The sequence below is a fragment of the Protopterus annectens genome, chromosome 9.part0 (genome assembly GCF_019279795.1).
Source record: "Protopterus annectens isolate FY-2018-M chromosome 9.part0, PAN1.0, whole genome shotgun sequence".
Lineage (NCBI taxonomy): Eukaryota > Metazoa > Chordata > Ceratodontiformes > Protopteridae > Protopterus > Protopterus annectens.
Window position 1 is genome coordinate 426,449,783 of NC_056743.1, and position 18,066 is coordinate 426,467,848.

At 43.8% G+C, this 18,066-nt stretch overlaps 1 protein-coding gene across 1 annotated transcript in view; it reads left to right on the forward strand.

Annotated features, from left to right (window-relative positions):
• Positions 1-18,066, forward strand: part of LGI3 (leucine rich repeat LGI family member 3) — a 480,821-nt gene that overhangs the window by 358,899 nt on the left and 103,856 nt on the right. The window contains exon 7 of the mRNA XM_044082968.1: positions 2,412-2,573. Within this exon, the coding sequence (XP_043938903.1) occupies positions 2,412-2,573 (162 nt within the window). The remainder of the gene's footprint in view (positions 1-2,411; positions 2,574-18,066) is intronic.

Below are 18,066 nucleotides of genomic sequence, written 5' to 3' on the forward strand. Positions count from 1 at the left end.
ATAGCAAACAGTGCTAGGAGATGAAAAATCTTTTTTTTTTTCAGTAATTTGCTACCTGATCAAGAAGGGTGTGTTTTTGAGGGCTCTGACATTTTATGTCAGCTAAATCTGTTGTCTCAGTGCCATCTCAGCCAGTTTTTTTACCTCCCCTCTTAATATCCATATATATGGAAACTGCAGGAGATAAATACTGGATTTTTGTATAAACTGAGATTTTTAGTTGCATTATTGTCTCTAAACAGAGCATTAAGCTGTCCACTTAACATATTAGGCTATGGCTCTAATTTGGCTCCTAGAAAACAACAAAGTGTAAAGACTTTTCATCTTCTCTTTGTCGATGATTTAAAACTATATAGCTCATCAGATGAGAAACTGAACGCACAACTGCAAGTAATCAAAACTTTTTCATATGATATAAGAATGTAATTTGGTTTTAATAAATGTGCAAAAGCAACATTTAAAGCAGGAACGCTGCAGCACCAAGAAAACATCAATTTGGGACAAGAATATGATATAAAATAACTTATGCAAGAGCAGTGTATAAATATTTGGGAATTGAACGATCAACAATAAAACATGAACAAATTTGAATAAAACTTAGTAAGGAATATTTTAGAAGACTTAAATGAATTCTGAAAACAACTTTGATATCTAGTAACAAAATGCAAGCTATAAACCAGTTTGCTCTTCCTGTCCTAACTTACACTTTGGAGTGATTGACTGGCCCCAAAAGGTGTTGGATAGATTAGATAAGAAAACAAGAAGAATGCTTCATGCTCATCAAATGATTTATAAAAATCGATGCATACCAAGATTATATATTCCCCGTTCCGAATGAGGTATAGGCCTCCTTGAAATTGATTACATGTATAGATTTGCAGTTGTGGGACTGCACACATCTGCTGACCTCACAAGACCCAAACGTAGTGAAAGTTTTGAAATATGAGGAGAATAAATCTAAGACAACTTCCCTGCTTAGTCTAGCAGAAGCATATTGGCTTCAAGCGTGAATGGAAATCAAACCAGAAGTAGATAAAAATCAGGGAGCAACTGAATGGGCCAAAAAACAAAAGAAAGAATATAAGGTGAAGGATCAGATGAGAAGGCAAGAAATGCGGAAGATGCAGAAATATAGTTGCAAGTACAGAAAACTCCTTGAACAACCTCATGATGGTGAGGATTGAATGCAGGAATGGTTAAGGAGAGGTGAATTCAAACCAAAAGATGAAAGGTTAATATTGGCGGCCCAATATAGTGGGCTACATACACGTTGGTTTATTGAACATGTGAGAGAAACAGACAAACGTAGGCTTTGTAAAACAGAATTGGAAACAGTGGCACACCTTGTTGCTGGTTGTAACATACTAATGGTAGAAGGACTGTATACTGAAAGGCATAATAATGTGGCAAGATTATTATGTCTTTCAGTATACAGTGGTAAGATTGTTTCACTGGGGGTTGTGCAAACATTGTTATTGAAGTGGCTGAAAAACACTGGAAACATGAGCCACAAAGCATCATAGAAAATGATGAAGCCTACATCACATGGGATCACCTATTACCAACAGTTCAAAAGACAGATGCGAGAAAACCAGATAAGGGGTCCATAAAAAGAAGATAAAAGTAGCATTGATCAATGAAATTGCTACAGTCGGTGACTACAATGTCTTGCGTACAGAGAGACATAAAGTCATAAAATATCAGAATTTGTAGGCAGAAATGGGAGCAGTGTTGAAGAAAGATACCAAGACAGTTCCAATAGTAGCACGAGCAATAAAATAATCTACATCCGTATTTAGATATGTTACCAATACATGTAATTTCGTACAAATTGCAGGAGGAGTCATTATGGACATATTGCTGGTGCTGCGAAGAGCACTTCTAGCTGACATCAAAGATTGAAACAATACTAATATGATGAACTTTAATTGTAGTTTGACTTAGGAATGGGGTCCATGCCCGTCATGGTATTAGAAACCCAAAAGACTTGGAGAAATTAAAAAAAGAGAGAAACAGTAGATTAGCAACTAATACAAACTTCAGATCAGTGATTCAAAGAAACAAATTATTTGGATGTTGCCCATAAAAACAGAATTGTGTAGAATTAAGACTCATTCCCATCTATAACAAAAAATAATTCTGGCAAAAGGGTCATAAACAGTGTTTTTATAAATTGGAACATTAAACCTGTTGAATGTGAATGCTGTTTTGATATGACTACTTAAAACTGCTACACAATAAAAATTTCTCCAAGAATGTTTATATTCATCAAACATAGATAATTAATATCAATAAACTGTGCAGTGTTACTGATCTTGTTTTCTGCATGGTCTGTGCCCACAACTAGTAATATGCTCTCTATATATAGTATTTATTGTCACCGACGTGTTTAAATTATTTGTTCTTTGCAGATTTTGCATTATACCAGACTCTGCCTTTCCAGTCCATTTCAGCAGAAGTATACACCTTCAATGAAGACCTCTATGTCGTTTTTGCCCAGCCCAATACAGGCTGCAGTTTTCTGAAGTGGGATTATGTGGAGTCAGTCTTCAGTAAATATCAGAGCATTTCAGGTAATGAAACTGAAAATGAACATAACAGTGTTACATTATCTGTTTCAGGTTAAAACAAGCATTTCTGACACTGTGAAATCTGGCCATACCAAACCAGCAAGGGTAGCTATGCCCCTTCATGGCTAATGCTGAAGTGAAACTGAATGCTTGCTGTATTAGATATGTTCATATTTACAGTAAAATGTTAGGAGGGACAAAGAAAACGTGAGAACTGTCAGTAACGTCAGACTGGAACATATTTTATAAAATAACACACACATAGTATGTATTGGCTTTCTGCAAAATCAGGTAGGTTAGCTTTGAGTTATCACCAGTGAAGACCCCTTCTGTGTTTTAGTGGATACACATCAATTACAAAACTTAAGCCTAGTAAAGTGAATACTTTTAATATGTCAAACATTACATTTCAGAGTCAAAATTCATAGAGCCCAACTCAAACAACATAGAAATAATTTTTAAACACACACACACACACACACACACACACACACATTATCTTTTCCACTCCAGTGTTGACATTCTTCCTTGCATTCTGTAAGGGTAATCTTGTGCAGATGATTAGTACAGCCAATGCTTCTCTTGTATTTTGTAGTTTCTGTCTCTGTGGCCTTTCTGACCCTTTTGTTTCTCTTTTCTACACAATAACTTAGGTGTCCCTTCCTGTCACCCCATTACACTAGTTAGGTAGCCCCAATATATTTCCTACTCAGCATCTACCTCCTTAAAGGCTTACTAAACTCTTCTCTGTCTCCTTTCTTCTCAGGTCTCGCTTTTTATATATATATATATATATTTTTTTTTTTTTTTTTCTTTATCAATGTTACCTTTACACATTATTTTAAATGCTTATGCTCTTTCTTAATAAACAGGCTTCTCTCATAGTCCTGTGTCCAACACTGTGGGCAGGATTCACGAAGGCTTGCACAGAGTCGAAGAGTAGTGTAAGACTCCATGCAGCCCTCGCGATCCAGGAGCAGCCCAGCTAAAACGTCTCTTACACGGAGTGGGCTTGGATATGCAAATCACCTCACTTGCAGCCGAAAGGCATGCAAATGAGGTAGATTAGCGATCCAGGAAGCCCAAAGCAGCCCATGTAAGAGCCGTTTTAGCTGCAGAAATGTACTCAGTTGACAACTGAGTACGTTTCTGCAAAAAAACACAATGGAGCCATGTCAGCTCCAAATAAAGGGTGCATATGTGTCAGGCAGCATGCCAATGGCCAAATATGTGGCCATTGGCAAGGTACCCCGATGCAAATATAAGAAATAAATAAGTTTAAACGCAGTGCAGCCCCGCGCAAATGGGCTGCGCTATATAAAACATAAAAATGAAGGTTATAAACCCACAAATGTGGGTTTTATGCAATACATGGATTTACAATGCAGGGACCAGCAGACCAAAAACAACATGGCCATCGTTTAGTGGTTGCTAAGGGGGGAAGCTGAGTCTAAGACATGTAACTAAGCATTAGTAGGCAATCTGATGTAAATGAGTGTTAGGATACTGAATTCCACTGTCACATAGCAAATGAGCACATTCTGAGTAGTGTAAGAGATACAAAAGGGGGAGGAATAGAGTAGGAGCTAGGTGACATCACAGGGGGGAATGGCAGAAAGAAATGCAGTTCATTGGAGGCCAGTGTTACATGACAGATGTCAGAAACATATCATGGAAAGAGGAGTGCCACAAGATAAGCATGGGAAAGTCAAGAAATGGAAGGTGTACACTGTTGCTTACACCAACGTTTCTTGCTGGCATGCAAGCGCAGTGCCATGAGGCGCGAGTAGGGCAGTGTGTGCGCGTGTAAGGCAGACTGAGCATGTGGGAGTGTGTTGGCAGACTTCTAAGACTGTTTGCGCTGGTGTGCGCGCGTTTTAACCCGAAAAACAAGATTCTAAACCGTGTAAGCATGTGTGCGCGCGTGTAAGCCACTGTGAGCGTGTTTCTGCTCGTATGCGCGTTGCTCCCCCCTGAGGAAACAGAAAGGAAACAGGAAGCAACAGAATTAGTAGGAAGCTAACAGGGAATACTGCTGGAGCTAGCAGGTGAAAACAATTAGAAGCAGGCAATTACACAGGCAGAATAGTAGCTCAGCCAAGCACTTAAAACTCTGCAAACAGCAGTGCAGGATGTTTCTCTCAAGAGACACTGCAAGACAGGAGTACGCTATTAGAAGTGAAAACTGAAAAAGCTGAACTCAGAGCAGAAATGCTAGGGGCTGCCATAGCTGTCATAAGGAGACATAGGCTACTTGCTGAGGGTGGTGACAATGCAAATGGTGCCAGACAACCCACAGTGAGGAGACGGAGAAGAGTGTACAGGCCCAGGGTCACCTACCACGGGTTACATGAGCTGGAGATAGTGGAGCGCTATAGAGTGGACAGAGACCTCCTGCAGCAAATTGTCGAGCTGTGCAGGCCACGCCTCACACACAGAACCAACAGAGGGGAACCCATCCCAGTGGAAACCAAGGTATGTGTTGGCCTAAGAATACTAGCAACAGGTACCTTCCAGAGACCAACTGGTGATATGATGGGGATATCACAGGCATCAGCCACCAGGGTACTGCACCAGTTCCTGGATGCCATATGTATGTATATTTCCCCAATGCCCGTGAGGTATTGGCCAGCAATATGTGTCTCTTCCAGCAAATAGCGGAATAGCCTGAGGTAGTGGGTGCAATAGACTGCACGCACATACACATCAAAGCACCAGCCGGTGAGCAGGGTAGGGCTTACATTAACCGCAAGGGCTTCCCCTCCATCAACTGCCAGGTCATGTGTGATGCCCAGGGTATAATAATGAATGTGTGTGCTGGCTGCCCTGGGAGCTACCATGATTCTCATATCTGGCATTTGACGCAGCTGTACCAGACATTTGCTAATGGGGACATCCCACATGGACACCTAGTGGGGGATGCAGGTTATGCACTGGAGCCGTGGCTGATGGCACCCATCAGAAATGCACACACACCTGAACAGGAATGCCATAATGAGGCACACGCACAAACACGTAATGTAATAGAGCGTGTGTTTGGGCTGCTCAAGTCACGGTTCCGGTGTCTGGACACATCTGGTGGAGCCTTGCAGTACTCACCAACTAAATGTACCCAAATTGTCATGGTATGTGCTATGCTACATAATATGATCTTGCGAAAACAGCTGCAGCAGGACCAGCATAGGGCCGGGCCAAACAGCCCTCCATCATTGCCAAGGACATCACAGGCAGCGTGACTCAGAGGAGGAACAACCTGAGCCTGCCCCAGTAGGCAGAAGGAGGCATGCCCAGTATGCCCTGGCCTTGGCAAAGAGGCAATGCATGGCACATACACTGGCTCAGTAGGAACCCTGGGAATGATACCCCTCTCTGACTCACTCATATAATAACAGGGATGCCTAAAATGACATAACCTGCTCTCAAACATGTACAGGTAGTGTAGTATGTGCATCCGACAGAGGCAGCCATGCAGCACCACCTGAGGCATGAATGCCATGTGTTAAGCAATGTAACACCATGTAGTATATGCACACTTGATGACCCTGACTAACATCCTACACTCACCAAGCATGATGCCACAATATGACAATGAGATGATCAACTGCAATAATTGGCTGAAGTATTGCAGTTAGTCAAAGGGTATCCAATGTGTGCCAGCCTGGGATGACATGCTGAGCATGACATGATGCTCTACCTGCTAGGGGTGGCGTGCACCTATCAGTCCAGGCCTTATGGATACTGACAAAGGCTGTTGTTACCCACAGCGTGCCTGAAAAGGTAAGGCTCAAAACACAAACCCACCTCCATAGGTATCACAAGGGATAAGAAGCTAGATGTAACGCTACCCAATGCCAGAAGTCTAAACAGCAAGATGCATGCAGTCTAAACTCCCCCAGTATGGAGAATGTTGATATCTGTTCTGTAACATAAAAACTGAGTCAAGGCTCACAACAGCACCCTAACACTACCAGGTTATACCTCATACTGTGCTGTACAGCCTCAAAACATGGAACAAGCTACAAAAGGAGGGTGACTAGCAATAATTGTCAAGGATAACCACACCCCCATGTTGGCACCACAACAAGAAGCAGCATGGACTAGCCATGGTCAGGTAACAGTGGCTAAAACTGCCTCCCAGTTTATAGCCTGCTACAGACTACCATCCTAACACCAGGAACTGCACTTGGCCTATGTTGGAATACATGAATATATCAAGCCCTCCAAACCACATTATATTGGGTGACTGAAAATACCCAGACATAGACTGGGAGCATTATACTAGCTCCAACACTGTTGGACAAAAGTTCCTAGAATCCATAAACCAAAATGCCCAGGAACAACGTACCACTCCCACAAGAGGGGTAAGCATACTGGATGTGATAATCATCAACATGGGTACTGGATGGCAAGATGAGAAGTGTATCCCTCACTGGTAAGACCAGACCATAGAGTAATCACACTGGATATACACATCCTGACCACAGACCCTGGCCAGAAAACCACAGTGAAAAACATGTGTAAAGCAAAAGTTGCAGTCCTCCAAACTGATGTGGAATCCATTAAAGGCCCTGTGCAGGTGCAAAATATGGGCCACACCTCAGAACCTGTTATACAGGCATTCCATGAACACTGCCAGGAATGCTTGGATTATGCAATCCCAAATAAAACCAAGACACAATGCCATACACGCAGGCATCTGGCATGGTGGACTCCAGCCATTACCAAACCATGCAAGAGAATGAGGAAGCTACTACATGACAGAGCAAACATTAAAAAGGAAGTAATCACTGATCAGTAGTATGGCAATAAAATATGTCCACACATACAATCCACTAAGGCCAGCTACAACAAGTTGAATCTGTGAATCTTGAGGCAGTGTTACACCTGCCCCAAGTACACAGACAACCCTCAACTCCCCCCAAGAAATACAAATATATGTGAGAGATGCAACCATTTATCCAAACCGGAGGCTGAGCTCCCTCAACTCAGTACTGTCAAAACTAGTCAGGAGGAGAAGGTAACCACACACACCACAAACCCAGTCCCACATAGACCTATCACAACTGCAAACCAAAGACATAAACACAGAAAAACATTCCTGGAGGCCCTAATTACAAACACACCACATCAACAGAGGCCTCCAAAGCAGACACCCAAGCAACCACAGCCTCCAAACATAGCACATGCAACACATAGTACACAAAGCTGGTGTGCCAAACAGTCACAGGCCAGAAGGAGAAACAACATGCCTGATACAGTTGTAATAGGTGATTCCATAGTCAGACACACTGCTGTCCCACTCACCAGACTGAACAAGGGAAAGGGTACAGTAAGCTGCCTGTAGGCTGCTACAATCCGCCACATAACACAAGTATGCAGGTCACCCCAAAGCAAGTAGAAATATGATGCAGTCATTGTCCATGCTGGCGTGAATGACCTGAGATGGACCTCCCCGAACTACATGAAAAGAGACATAGATGAGCTCTCTGATTATGTAGTCCAGGCCAGTATGACACTGACCGTTTGCAGCATCCTACCCTCACCAAGAATGATGCCACAGTACAAACACAGAATGATCAGCTTTAACAAGTGGCACAATTACTGGTGTCATTCCAAGGGGATCCAATGTCTGTCTGCTTGGGATGTCATGCTTCACAAGCCCAGCTGCTGTTCCAGGGATGGCTCGCACCTGTTAACCCTGGGCGTCTGGATATTGGATAAGGCTTTTGCCACCTCCATAGAGCCTTTCGTAGGCAAGGCTGAAAAGACTAACCCACCACCCTAGAAAACATAAGTGGAAAGAAACATAAGGGTAATGCTGACCAATGCCAGATGTGTAAACCTCAATATGCATGCTCCTGAGGCCCTTCCCAGTATGGAGAACATTGATGTCCGTGCAGTGACAGAAACCTGCAGCAAGCCTCCTGACAGCACACCAGCACTACCAGGTTATACCTCATACCATGCGTTATGGCCCCAAAACCTCGACCAAAACATAAAAGGAGGGGGAGTATCCATATTCAGCACAGACACCCATACGTCCAGGTAACTGACAATGCACGAAGCATCGGAGACCACCCATGTGCAACTAACCATAGGCAAAACTGCTGTACAGTCTGTAGCATGCTACAGACCACACTCTCACACTCAGGAACCCCACCCAGCCGCCCTGAAGACACTGGACAGTATGAATGTCTCACCAAATACCAAACAAGGTACTCACAAATTATCACATAGGTGGTAAACCATTATGCATGGAAGGAGTAATCAGGGACCTAGGGACACAAGTGGACAGTAACCTGTTATGTGACACTCACATTGCCAATGTGGCTAGGAAGACTGTCTATATTGGGCACCGTATCATGAAAGGATTCACATCTACGTCAACAGAGGTCATTGTGCCCCTATACTGTCCTCTTATCAGACCCATAATCTAGTACAATGCCTCATTTGGGATGTACCTTACCTGACACCTGCAGCAGTTAGAAAGACCTCAAAGGTACCTCACCAAGAGGATAAAGGGTCTCAAATATATGTCATATGCTGCCTGGCTGTAGACACCCCAGCTGAATGCAGTCACATACTGCCTACTCAGAGGCATTGTATGCCTGTTGTACAAGGCCATGTCCAACACAGGAGTAATGGACAGGCTCCACCCCAGAAAACCCAAAGCCTTCGGAGTTGTGAGAGTGAGAGATGTCAACCTCAGCACATAATGAAATAGGATGTGCTGGAGGGACAGATACATAACCCAGATGCTCCCTACACCCTGGAACAGAATCCCACTCCATGTTAGGCAGAGCCCCTCACTGACACTCTTCAACAGGAATCTTGCCAAGTGGATGGATGATCGTAGATGTACACTGGGGTCTTCACTGTGTCACGAGCAGACAGAGGCACAGTAAAGTAAATCATAAATGGCCATAATATTCACATAGCAAGGGGTGGTGAAAGCCACACACACTCTGGCTAGGCTTATAAATGCCCTAGGGTGGATAGCCTAGTATGAACCTATGAATCTATGAAGATACAAATTGTACAGGACACTAAGGATAATCACAAGGCTTTCTTAACTGATGGTAGGAACCTTGTTGGGAATTCACAGATATGCTCTGAATCACTCAAATATTACAAACAACATAACAAACACACACACATATTGCCAACCTGACATGTGCAGTGCAACCCCCAGAATGCAAAATATCTATCCCAGCAGACTGCTGGCCCCCTGACATTGCAGATGCTGAGGTAACAGCCAACATCTACAAAGCAAAACACACAGCAGCAATGGTATGAGATGGTGTCCTGGGCTGAGTCCAACATGGACTCCAAGAAGAATGGAATGCCAAATCACACTACTGCTCAATGTCAGCCTTACCACAGGATATGTACCCAAAGAGCAGTGTACAACAACATTGGTCCTTCTCAACAAAGGTGTTGCCTGAATGGATACTGCAAACTACCACCCCAGAATCCTGACAAGCTTGGTCTGCACAGCTATGGAAAGGATCAGCATGTACCGCAGACATAAAGATATTGGGGACCTACTGACAACGGACCCTACCCAGTGTGGCTTTCTTAACGGCAGATCCTGCCCCTTAAACATGTTTGACTCATTTGAAACAGTCATTAAAGTCACTGATGAGGGCAACGTGGTCCACACAGCGTAGCTGGACCTTGCAAAGGCTTCCATACAATACCCCACGTGTTCATTATAGATAAGCTCACCAGCTTAAATATAAACCCCTATGTCAGTAGAGGGGTTGCAAACCAGACCAAGGACAGAACTGACATGGTCAGACATGCTGCAGCCATGTCAGACTACAAACCAGATATAACTGGCATCCCACAAGGCTTGGTCCTGGGACCTCCCTTGTTTGGTATATGTCCCATAGCTACAGGCCAACATGGAAGGACTGTGTCTGAACATGTTTGCAGAGGACTACAAACTGGCCACCATATCTGACCCTCCAGCTGACACAAGCATCCCACAAAAGGGCCACATAGAAACAGACAACTGGTGCCATAGCCATGTTAGCAAGCTTTAAAAATTTGCAAGGGAAAAAAGTGTTAAAAAGGGGCCCAAAACCCCTGGGGGGGGAATTATTACAAATGTGGGGGGCCAAAAAAAATTAAACCAACATAAGGGTGTTTAAAACCCCATTTAAGTTTCTTTAAAACCCCATGGGTTAATGAAAAAAAGACCTGGGGACAAAAAAGGGTGATTAAAAAAATAAAACCCTGGGGGAATTTGGGGTTCACTTGTTTAGCCCAGAACAGGGGCCAGGTAAAAGTAAAAATTTTCCTTTAAATGGCCTTTTTAAATATTAAACCCTTTGGGCAAGGGGGGTTTAAACCAAAACCAACCTCGGGTTTTTTTTTTTTTTTTTTTTTTTTTTTCTTTAAAGCCCGGGGAACCAGTATGCCTTGGACCTTTGGGTATTTTTACAAAACCCTAAATAATCAAAGGGTTTTCCTGAGGAGGCTTGTTTTAGAATTTTTCCTCATTAAAAAACCCTCAATGCCCTTGGGTGAGCAAACCCCCCAAAGGGTTCCCAAAATTTCCCAGGGTATGAGTTGCGGGCCAAAATGTTTGCCTTTGATTTTAAAAACCCAAAGGGGAAGTACACCTGCCAAGGGCCCACCCAGGAATGTCCAAAAGCTGCCCTGGTTTTCTAACAGTGTTGTTTGGGGGTGTTAACGGGCCTGGTTTGCATTTAAAAGGAAAGCTGTCCGGAATAAACCCCCAAAGCCCCCCTTTCTTTAAGTAACTCCCAAACAGTTTGAGACCCCTTTTTCCCCTTGGGGAATTGAAAGAGTGGATTAAAAGGTTTTCCCTGGTTCTTTTTATCCCCCCGGGCCAAATTTCCCCCATGAAAGGGTTGAAAAAGCCCGGGTTGGGAAACATTGCAGATTAAAAAAAAAAGGGCCCCCACGCGGTTTCCGGGGACCCCTTGTTTGGAAAAATCCAAAGGGAACAAGTTTTAAATTTTTCAAAACAAAGGGCCCAAAGGGTAGGGGACAACGGGTGGGGGCTTTTTTCCCTCATTTTGAAAATTTAAAAAGGGTGATAGGCAACCCCCTTTTCGGGGACAATAAATTGAACCCATTTAAGTCTCATGTTGGATAAAAAAGGAAAATGTTGAAAACGTTGCCAAAATCCCATAAACCCGAGGGTTTTTCCCTTTTTTTTGAAAAAAACCCCGTTGGGAACTCCCAACAAAACCCAAAAAAAAATAAAATTGAGATTTGGTTGGTTAAACAAAAAAAATTGGGGGGCGATTAAAAAATTTGGAATCCAATCTTCACCTTTTGTAAATGGGAATGGGGCAAAAATGCCATAAGCTGAAGGGCATCCAAACCCTTAAAACCATAAAACCGGGGCCCCCCCAATTTTGGAAATTTTCCCGTGTTCCGGGAACCAACCCTTTAAGGGTTTTTGGGGGGGAAATTTTAATGAACAAGCTGTGAAAGGGATCCCTCTATGAAAATTTCCACTTCAAGGTTCAAAAAAACAAAAAATTTTGGGCCAAAGCTGGGAAACCCAGTTTTTTTCCCAATTTGGGCACCCTGAAATTCTTTGGGTGTGGGGTTAAAACCCCCCCAGGTGTTTCCCTAGGGAATGAAAAGTTAGGATTTTGCTTTTCTGCCCCCAAGTAAAAGTCTACGTCCCTTTGAAATTTGGGCAATAAGGGAAAACCCTGTTCTTTTCCCTTTTTTCAAACGGGGCACAGTAAACCCAGGGGTTAATTTGAAAGCCCACCATTGGTTTGGGAAAATTAACCCCCACAAATGGGTCAATTAACAAAAAAATAGGGAGCCCTTTATTGGCTTGTCGGAAAAAATTCATGTCAACACTGGTTGGAATGATTTAAATTTGGGGGGCCAGCCCAATTCCTCCCCGGGGGCACGTTGCAAATGTATTATACCCCTTCTTTCACCTTTCGTTTTCATAAAACAGGGTCTTGTGTAAAACATTTCAGAATTTGGATCTGAAATTAAACCTTTGTAAAATGTTTTTCCCCAAATTTGCCAGGTGGCCTGCCTCCCAGTTTGGGCTTTTTCCCACAAATTCAAAAGGTTAAAGGCTTTGTTAAATCCGGGGTCCCATTTTGCCCCCTTTCCTGGGGTGGGTGGATTGGTGGGGAAGTTATGGAAAATTTCCAAGGTGGTTCCCTGTTGGCTAAATTCCCTTTTGGGGAAATGGTCATTTCAATTTTTTTGTTTTTCCCTTTGTGGTGGGGAAATTTTCTCCCATAAAGGGAATTTTGGGGCAAAAATTTTGTAGTGGCTTTTTAAATTTAAATTTTTGAAAGGGCCTGAAGTCCCAAACCCCACTTAAAACTGACCTTTTAACCTTTTAATTGGGTATTTAACAATTTTGGGGTTGTTCAAAAAATGGGCCTTTTTGGGTGGTCCCGGGGTTTGTTTTGTGTTCCCGGGGGTCCTTTTTTTAAAATGTTTAAATAAACATTTCCTGCCCGGGTCCCGAGGGTGTATTGATATATTTGGTGCCCAAAGAAAATTTTATTCCATGGGTTTGTTTTTGTACATCCTTGGAAAAAATGAGCATTTAAATCTCAGTGCAACGATGAAATTGGTAGTTTTGCTATCCCCCCTCAAAAATTTGTCATAAAAAATTTTTTAGAAATTTGAATCGGGCCCATTGGTGGGTTTGGTTTTTTTTTTTTTCAATTTGTTGTGAGGGGAAATGTCCCTTTTAAAATTTTGGGAAAAACCAGGATGACATTCCCCATGTGATGTCGCCCCCTAAAAGTCGCAGGAGGAAACCTCCCAGTAATTGAATACACTCTGCTAATGTGCCCCTCAGGCATAACATATTAGGTAGGTTTGAACCCTAAATGTTGTGTGTATTTGTGTGTGCAATTTTAAGAAATGTCCCGGCAATGGGAACAAACGGGATGAATTTTTCCCTTTTAAACACTGGATTAGACCCTAAAGACAGAGGAGAAGGGGAATTTCCCAGTAATGAAAGGCCTGCTTCTGTAGTGCATAACATATTTGGGTAGGGGTTTGAATCCCAAAGCCCCTTGTGGGGGGTTAGTGTTGGAACTGAGAAAATCCCCTTTGGCAAAAAACACATACAGGTGAAATTCCTTTAAACACAGTGTACACCCAAAAGTAACAGGAAAAACCTCCCAGTAAGGGAATACAGTCTGCAAAGTCCTAAAGTGTCAAAATAGTTATATTTTTGAACCTAAATGCAGTTTGTTTGGAGGGGGGTTATGGGGTTTTCTTTCTTGTGGGGGAAATGCCCCCTTTTGGCCGGGGAACACACTACAATGACTTCCCTTTTCTAAACATATGTGTCCCCCCCTTGTCAGCAGGAGAAGGAAAACCTCCCATTTGAGTGCCCCCTTTTGTGTCCGCATCTTAGGGGGGGGGTTTAATCCTCAAATTGGGTGTGTGGGAGGGGTTAGTTTGCAATTCGTATAAAAAATTCCTTTTGGCAACTAGGAGAACACACTACAGGATGAAAATTCCCTTTCTAAACCATGTGTAGCCCCCAAAGTACAGCAAAACCCCCAGTAATAATATTCCGCAATGTTCCATGTCATAACAAGTTAGTGGGGTTTGAACCCGCAAATGAATGTGTGTGTTGGATGAGGGGTGGCAATTCTTTGAGGGTGTCCCTTTTGGGCCTAGGAGAACCACCAATGAATTTTTAAAATGTGTGTAGACCCTAAAGTCGGAGAAAAACCCCAGTAATAATGGTTAATGCATCCACTAGTCATAACTGTTGGTGGGGTTTGAACCTAAAAAGCCAGTGTTTTTGGAGGGGTTGTGCTTCTGTAGGAAAAATTTCCCTTTCAACTGGGCCCCTACGGGAGAAATTTTTACTGGCAGACCCTTGTCCAGGGGGGCCCATACGTGTCTTTTGGGGGGTTTGAACCGCAAAGTTGTGGGTTGTGGGGGGGAAGTGTGTGAAATTACATGGTGCCTTTGGGGCCCAGTCCCACCGTCCTTTTCCCCTCTCTAAAAGGGGATGTCAGCCCCAAAAGTCGCAAAAGGGAAATCTCCCAGAATGTGCTCTTATGCGCCTCCTATGTCTGACGTTATTATGGCTTTGAACCCCAAAAAGTGGTTTTGTCACCAAAGCGTTGGGGTGTAAAAATGCATGCTGTTCCATAGGCAATGGCCGGGGGGATGTGCCAAATACACATATGTACCTGTACCTTCTTTTCCCTGGGACATGTGAAAAGGTAGGGCAATGACTGTTTTTTTTTGGGGGTGCGCTGGGGTATTTTAATGGTGAATGAGGATCATCCTCGGGGGGATACACGGGTCTCATAAGTCACATGTTGTTGTGAACAGGGCGCAAAAACCTTTTGGGGAGGGAAAACAAGTTTTCAACAATGCAGTGACAACAGGCCCTTTTTCACATTTGGCACAGTAATTTCACAGCACATTGACTTTCCGGGGAGTTGACCAACCAGTCGGGGTCAACCAGCCGGCCACATGCTCAAGAGCCCTTATTTCCCTATCATGTATAGGGAGGTTAAATCACCATAGGCATGGACAAGCTGAGTATATGTCCATGCCCTGTGCCTGTTCTGGTTTATGTGGGGCCCAAGTGCCCCGGGAAATTCCTGTGATTCACCTTGCCACCTGGTGGGGACCCTTAAAAAAAGGTACCAAAAAATTACATGGTTTCTGCATCAGTTGCTTTTTGGCCCAAGATTTGGGTTGTGTGTTGTTGTTGTGTGGCCACCAGGGGTGTCGCTGTAGGGGATGTACACCCCAATGCCCTGTTCCTTTGGGTTTGCTGTCATTGTTAATAAACGGGTTTTGTGTACTGTAATTTATTTCTGCCATGCATTCCCAGACGGGTTCAAGTGCGGGTTTTTTGGCTTGTGGTTGCACCACTGTTTTTTATCCCAGTGGGAAGGGTTGCTGGTACATGGCCGGGAAGAATAAACATTTTCCCAAATGTCCAAGGGGGAATTTACAAATTTTCACATGCCTGTTTGTGATCCATATTCCAAAAGGCCAATGGGGAACAAGGTAAAAGGGGTTTTGGGGGGTGTGGGCCTGTGAATTTACCGGCAATATATGCTATACAAACCAGGTAGCATATAAAGGTCCAGGCATTACGGGGAACGGGGACAAACATCGTTGCAATAGCTGGAATACATATACTACAGACACTAGGATCCACAAAGCCTTTTTGCATTGCAGGGGGGATCTTTCCAGGGAATGAAGAAACATGCTGCAAACAAAGCTACGAACAGTGCATGACCCTTTGCAACAAAAAGCGACACTTCCAAGGAACATGCTTGGGGCCCACAAAACATGTACAGGGAAAATACCAGGCAGGGGGGTTTCCATTGGGGACAGTTACAGCCATATAGGAGTACTCTATAAACCCAGGGAACCCTGAGAATACAATTCAAATAACAACAGGCCCTTTCCCTCAGTGGTTCCAACTTGGGGAAATATGCTCCTGTTGCCACCACATATCCTGACAAGATTCCCTTGTGAAAGTTTTTTGGTTTCTTCAATGGATAATTACCAGTGCGGGGTCTCCTGTTTTTCCAGTGGAGCTAAAACAAAACACCTAAACATCCCTTGCAGACCCAGGGGGCAAACCACTTGAGTTTGTACATTGCCAATACTTTATTACCTTACCCTGGCTCCAGAGCTGTTCATTTTTCCCCCGAGCCAACTTTCAATATACACTATTACTGGGTGTAAAAACAAAAAACATCCCCTTCTGCTCGGCATGTGGGATTACCCCCTTAACAGCACAGTACTTTAACAACTGATACATTCCCTCATGTGTCACCCTGTGTAGCAACATGTTAACCTGTACCTGCCTGTGTTCAGTTGCAAGGGGGCACAGCATCATTAAGGGTGTGAAGGGTAGTGAGTCTCCACTGATACCCCCTTGAATGTTGTGTATGTGTGGGTGAGGGACAGCGACAAGGTGGGGCAAGTTATCTGTTTTTTTGGGAGCCCAGGTTTTCAATTCAGTTTAGGATGACAAGTTCCACCTATGGTCCATATACGGGTGTTTGTGGACAGCCACAGACTTCCCTCCGGTATACAGTGTGTCTTTTGGGGCTGGTACCTGTGGAGGGTGTAGGACCTTTTCCCAATAGCTGGGTACTGTACAAAGCATTTCATTGACTACCAGATTTTTTCCAAGCCAGTGCTGGTTCCGGGGGTCTATAGCCAAAATTCTGGGGCTCTCTTGGGCGGCCGTTTTGGGGGGGCGCCGGGTTTGCGGGAAACCCAGGGCCCCCCACCAGCCCGGGTAGGACATTGTTGTGGAAATTAATATGTCCCCCAAAGGCTTGAATCGGTAAATTTACGGATGGCAGCCAATTACCATATTCGTCATGGTGCACATCTGTCACCCCCTCAGACCCTTCTTTTTATAGTGATTCCTCTAAAGGGAAAAACTATTGTAAGACCTTTGGGGGGGCCCCCCTGCAGGGGAGAGCCCCGGGATCTCCCCAAACCCGGACATTGCTGTGTGGTACCTTAGGGCCATGCCCAGGCTGCTGTGTGGGGAACATTGCCACAGATAAATTACCCTTCAATCCCACTTAATTTCCATCACCTAGGGACATTTGAAAAGGGGTGTTTTGGGAGGATGAATTGTGGGGTTACAGCTGTGATGTCAATTGGCTGCCCAATGGGACCCGGGCACCCTTTCCTGTGCCTTCACGGTTCTCAATGGGCCCTGGCAGTTTCGGGTTTGCTGCAGCAAGACAGCCCGAACCTGGGGGCGGAAAAAAGTTTAAAGGGAAACAATGTTACCATGTAAATACAGGTCACCTAAGGTGAATGCAACATACCCGTACAATTTGCACACCACCAATCACACTTGAAAACCTCAGAGAATAAACCCAAAAGACCACCTCATGCAACACGGCACTAAAGTGACCAAATTTTTATTGACTATTGATTTTAAATCCATCACCAGCATGGATCTGCACTTTACACAACTCAAATAGAAATTAATGTCAGGGGCCAATTCCCATTTTCTGAAAACAGGCATGTCCTTCCTTTCACATCAGCTGCTAAATTTTAAAATACCCTTGCAAAAATACTAGGGTAACAAAAAAGGACACACCTTCACCTGCAAACTAGTAAAAACAGTCCTATCTTGGAAAACCTGATAAAAGTTTTGTTTGGGGGTAGCCTATCAAATCATCCTTTTTGTTGTTTGGACACCCACAAATTTATAGTAGTCCTCCAGTCGGTAGTATGACCATGTGGCACCGGGCCCTTTGGGGAACCGGCCACGCTCACTTTCAAAATCACTGCAGTTTCCCTGTCATATTTATTTGTGCCTATGTCATTTACCCACGGCCCAGGTTTTGCCACAGTGCACCCTCTCCGGGGATTTCGGGTGCAAAAAAAGAGATTAAATCCCGCTTGGGTTCCCCTCATTCAGGCAGGTAGTGGTTTGTCTGGGAGAGGGTCTGAAAAATAACTGTACAGAAAATTGTCAGAAATTTCACAC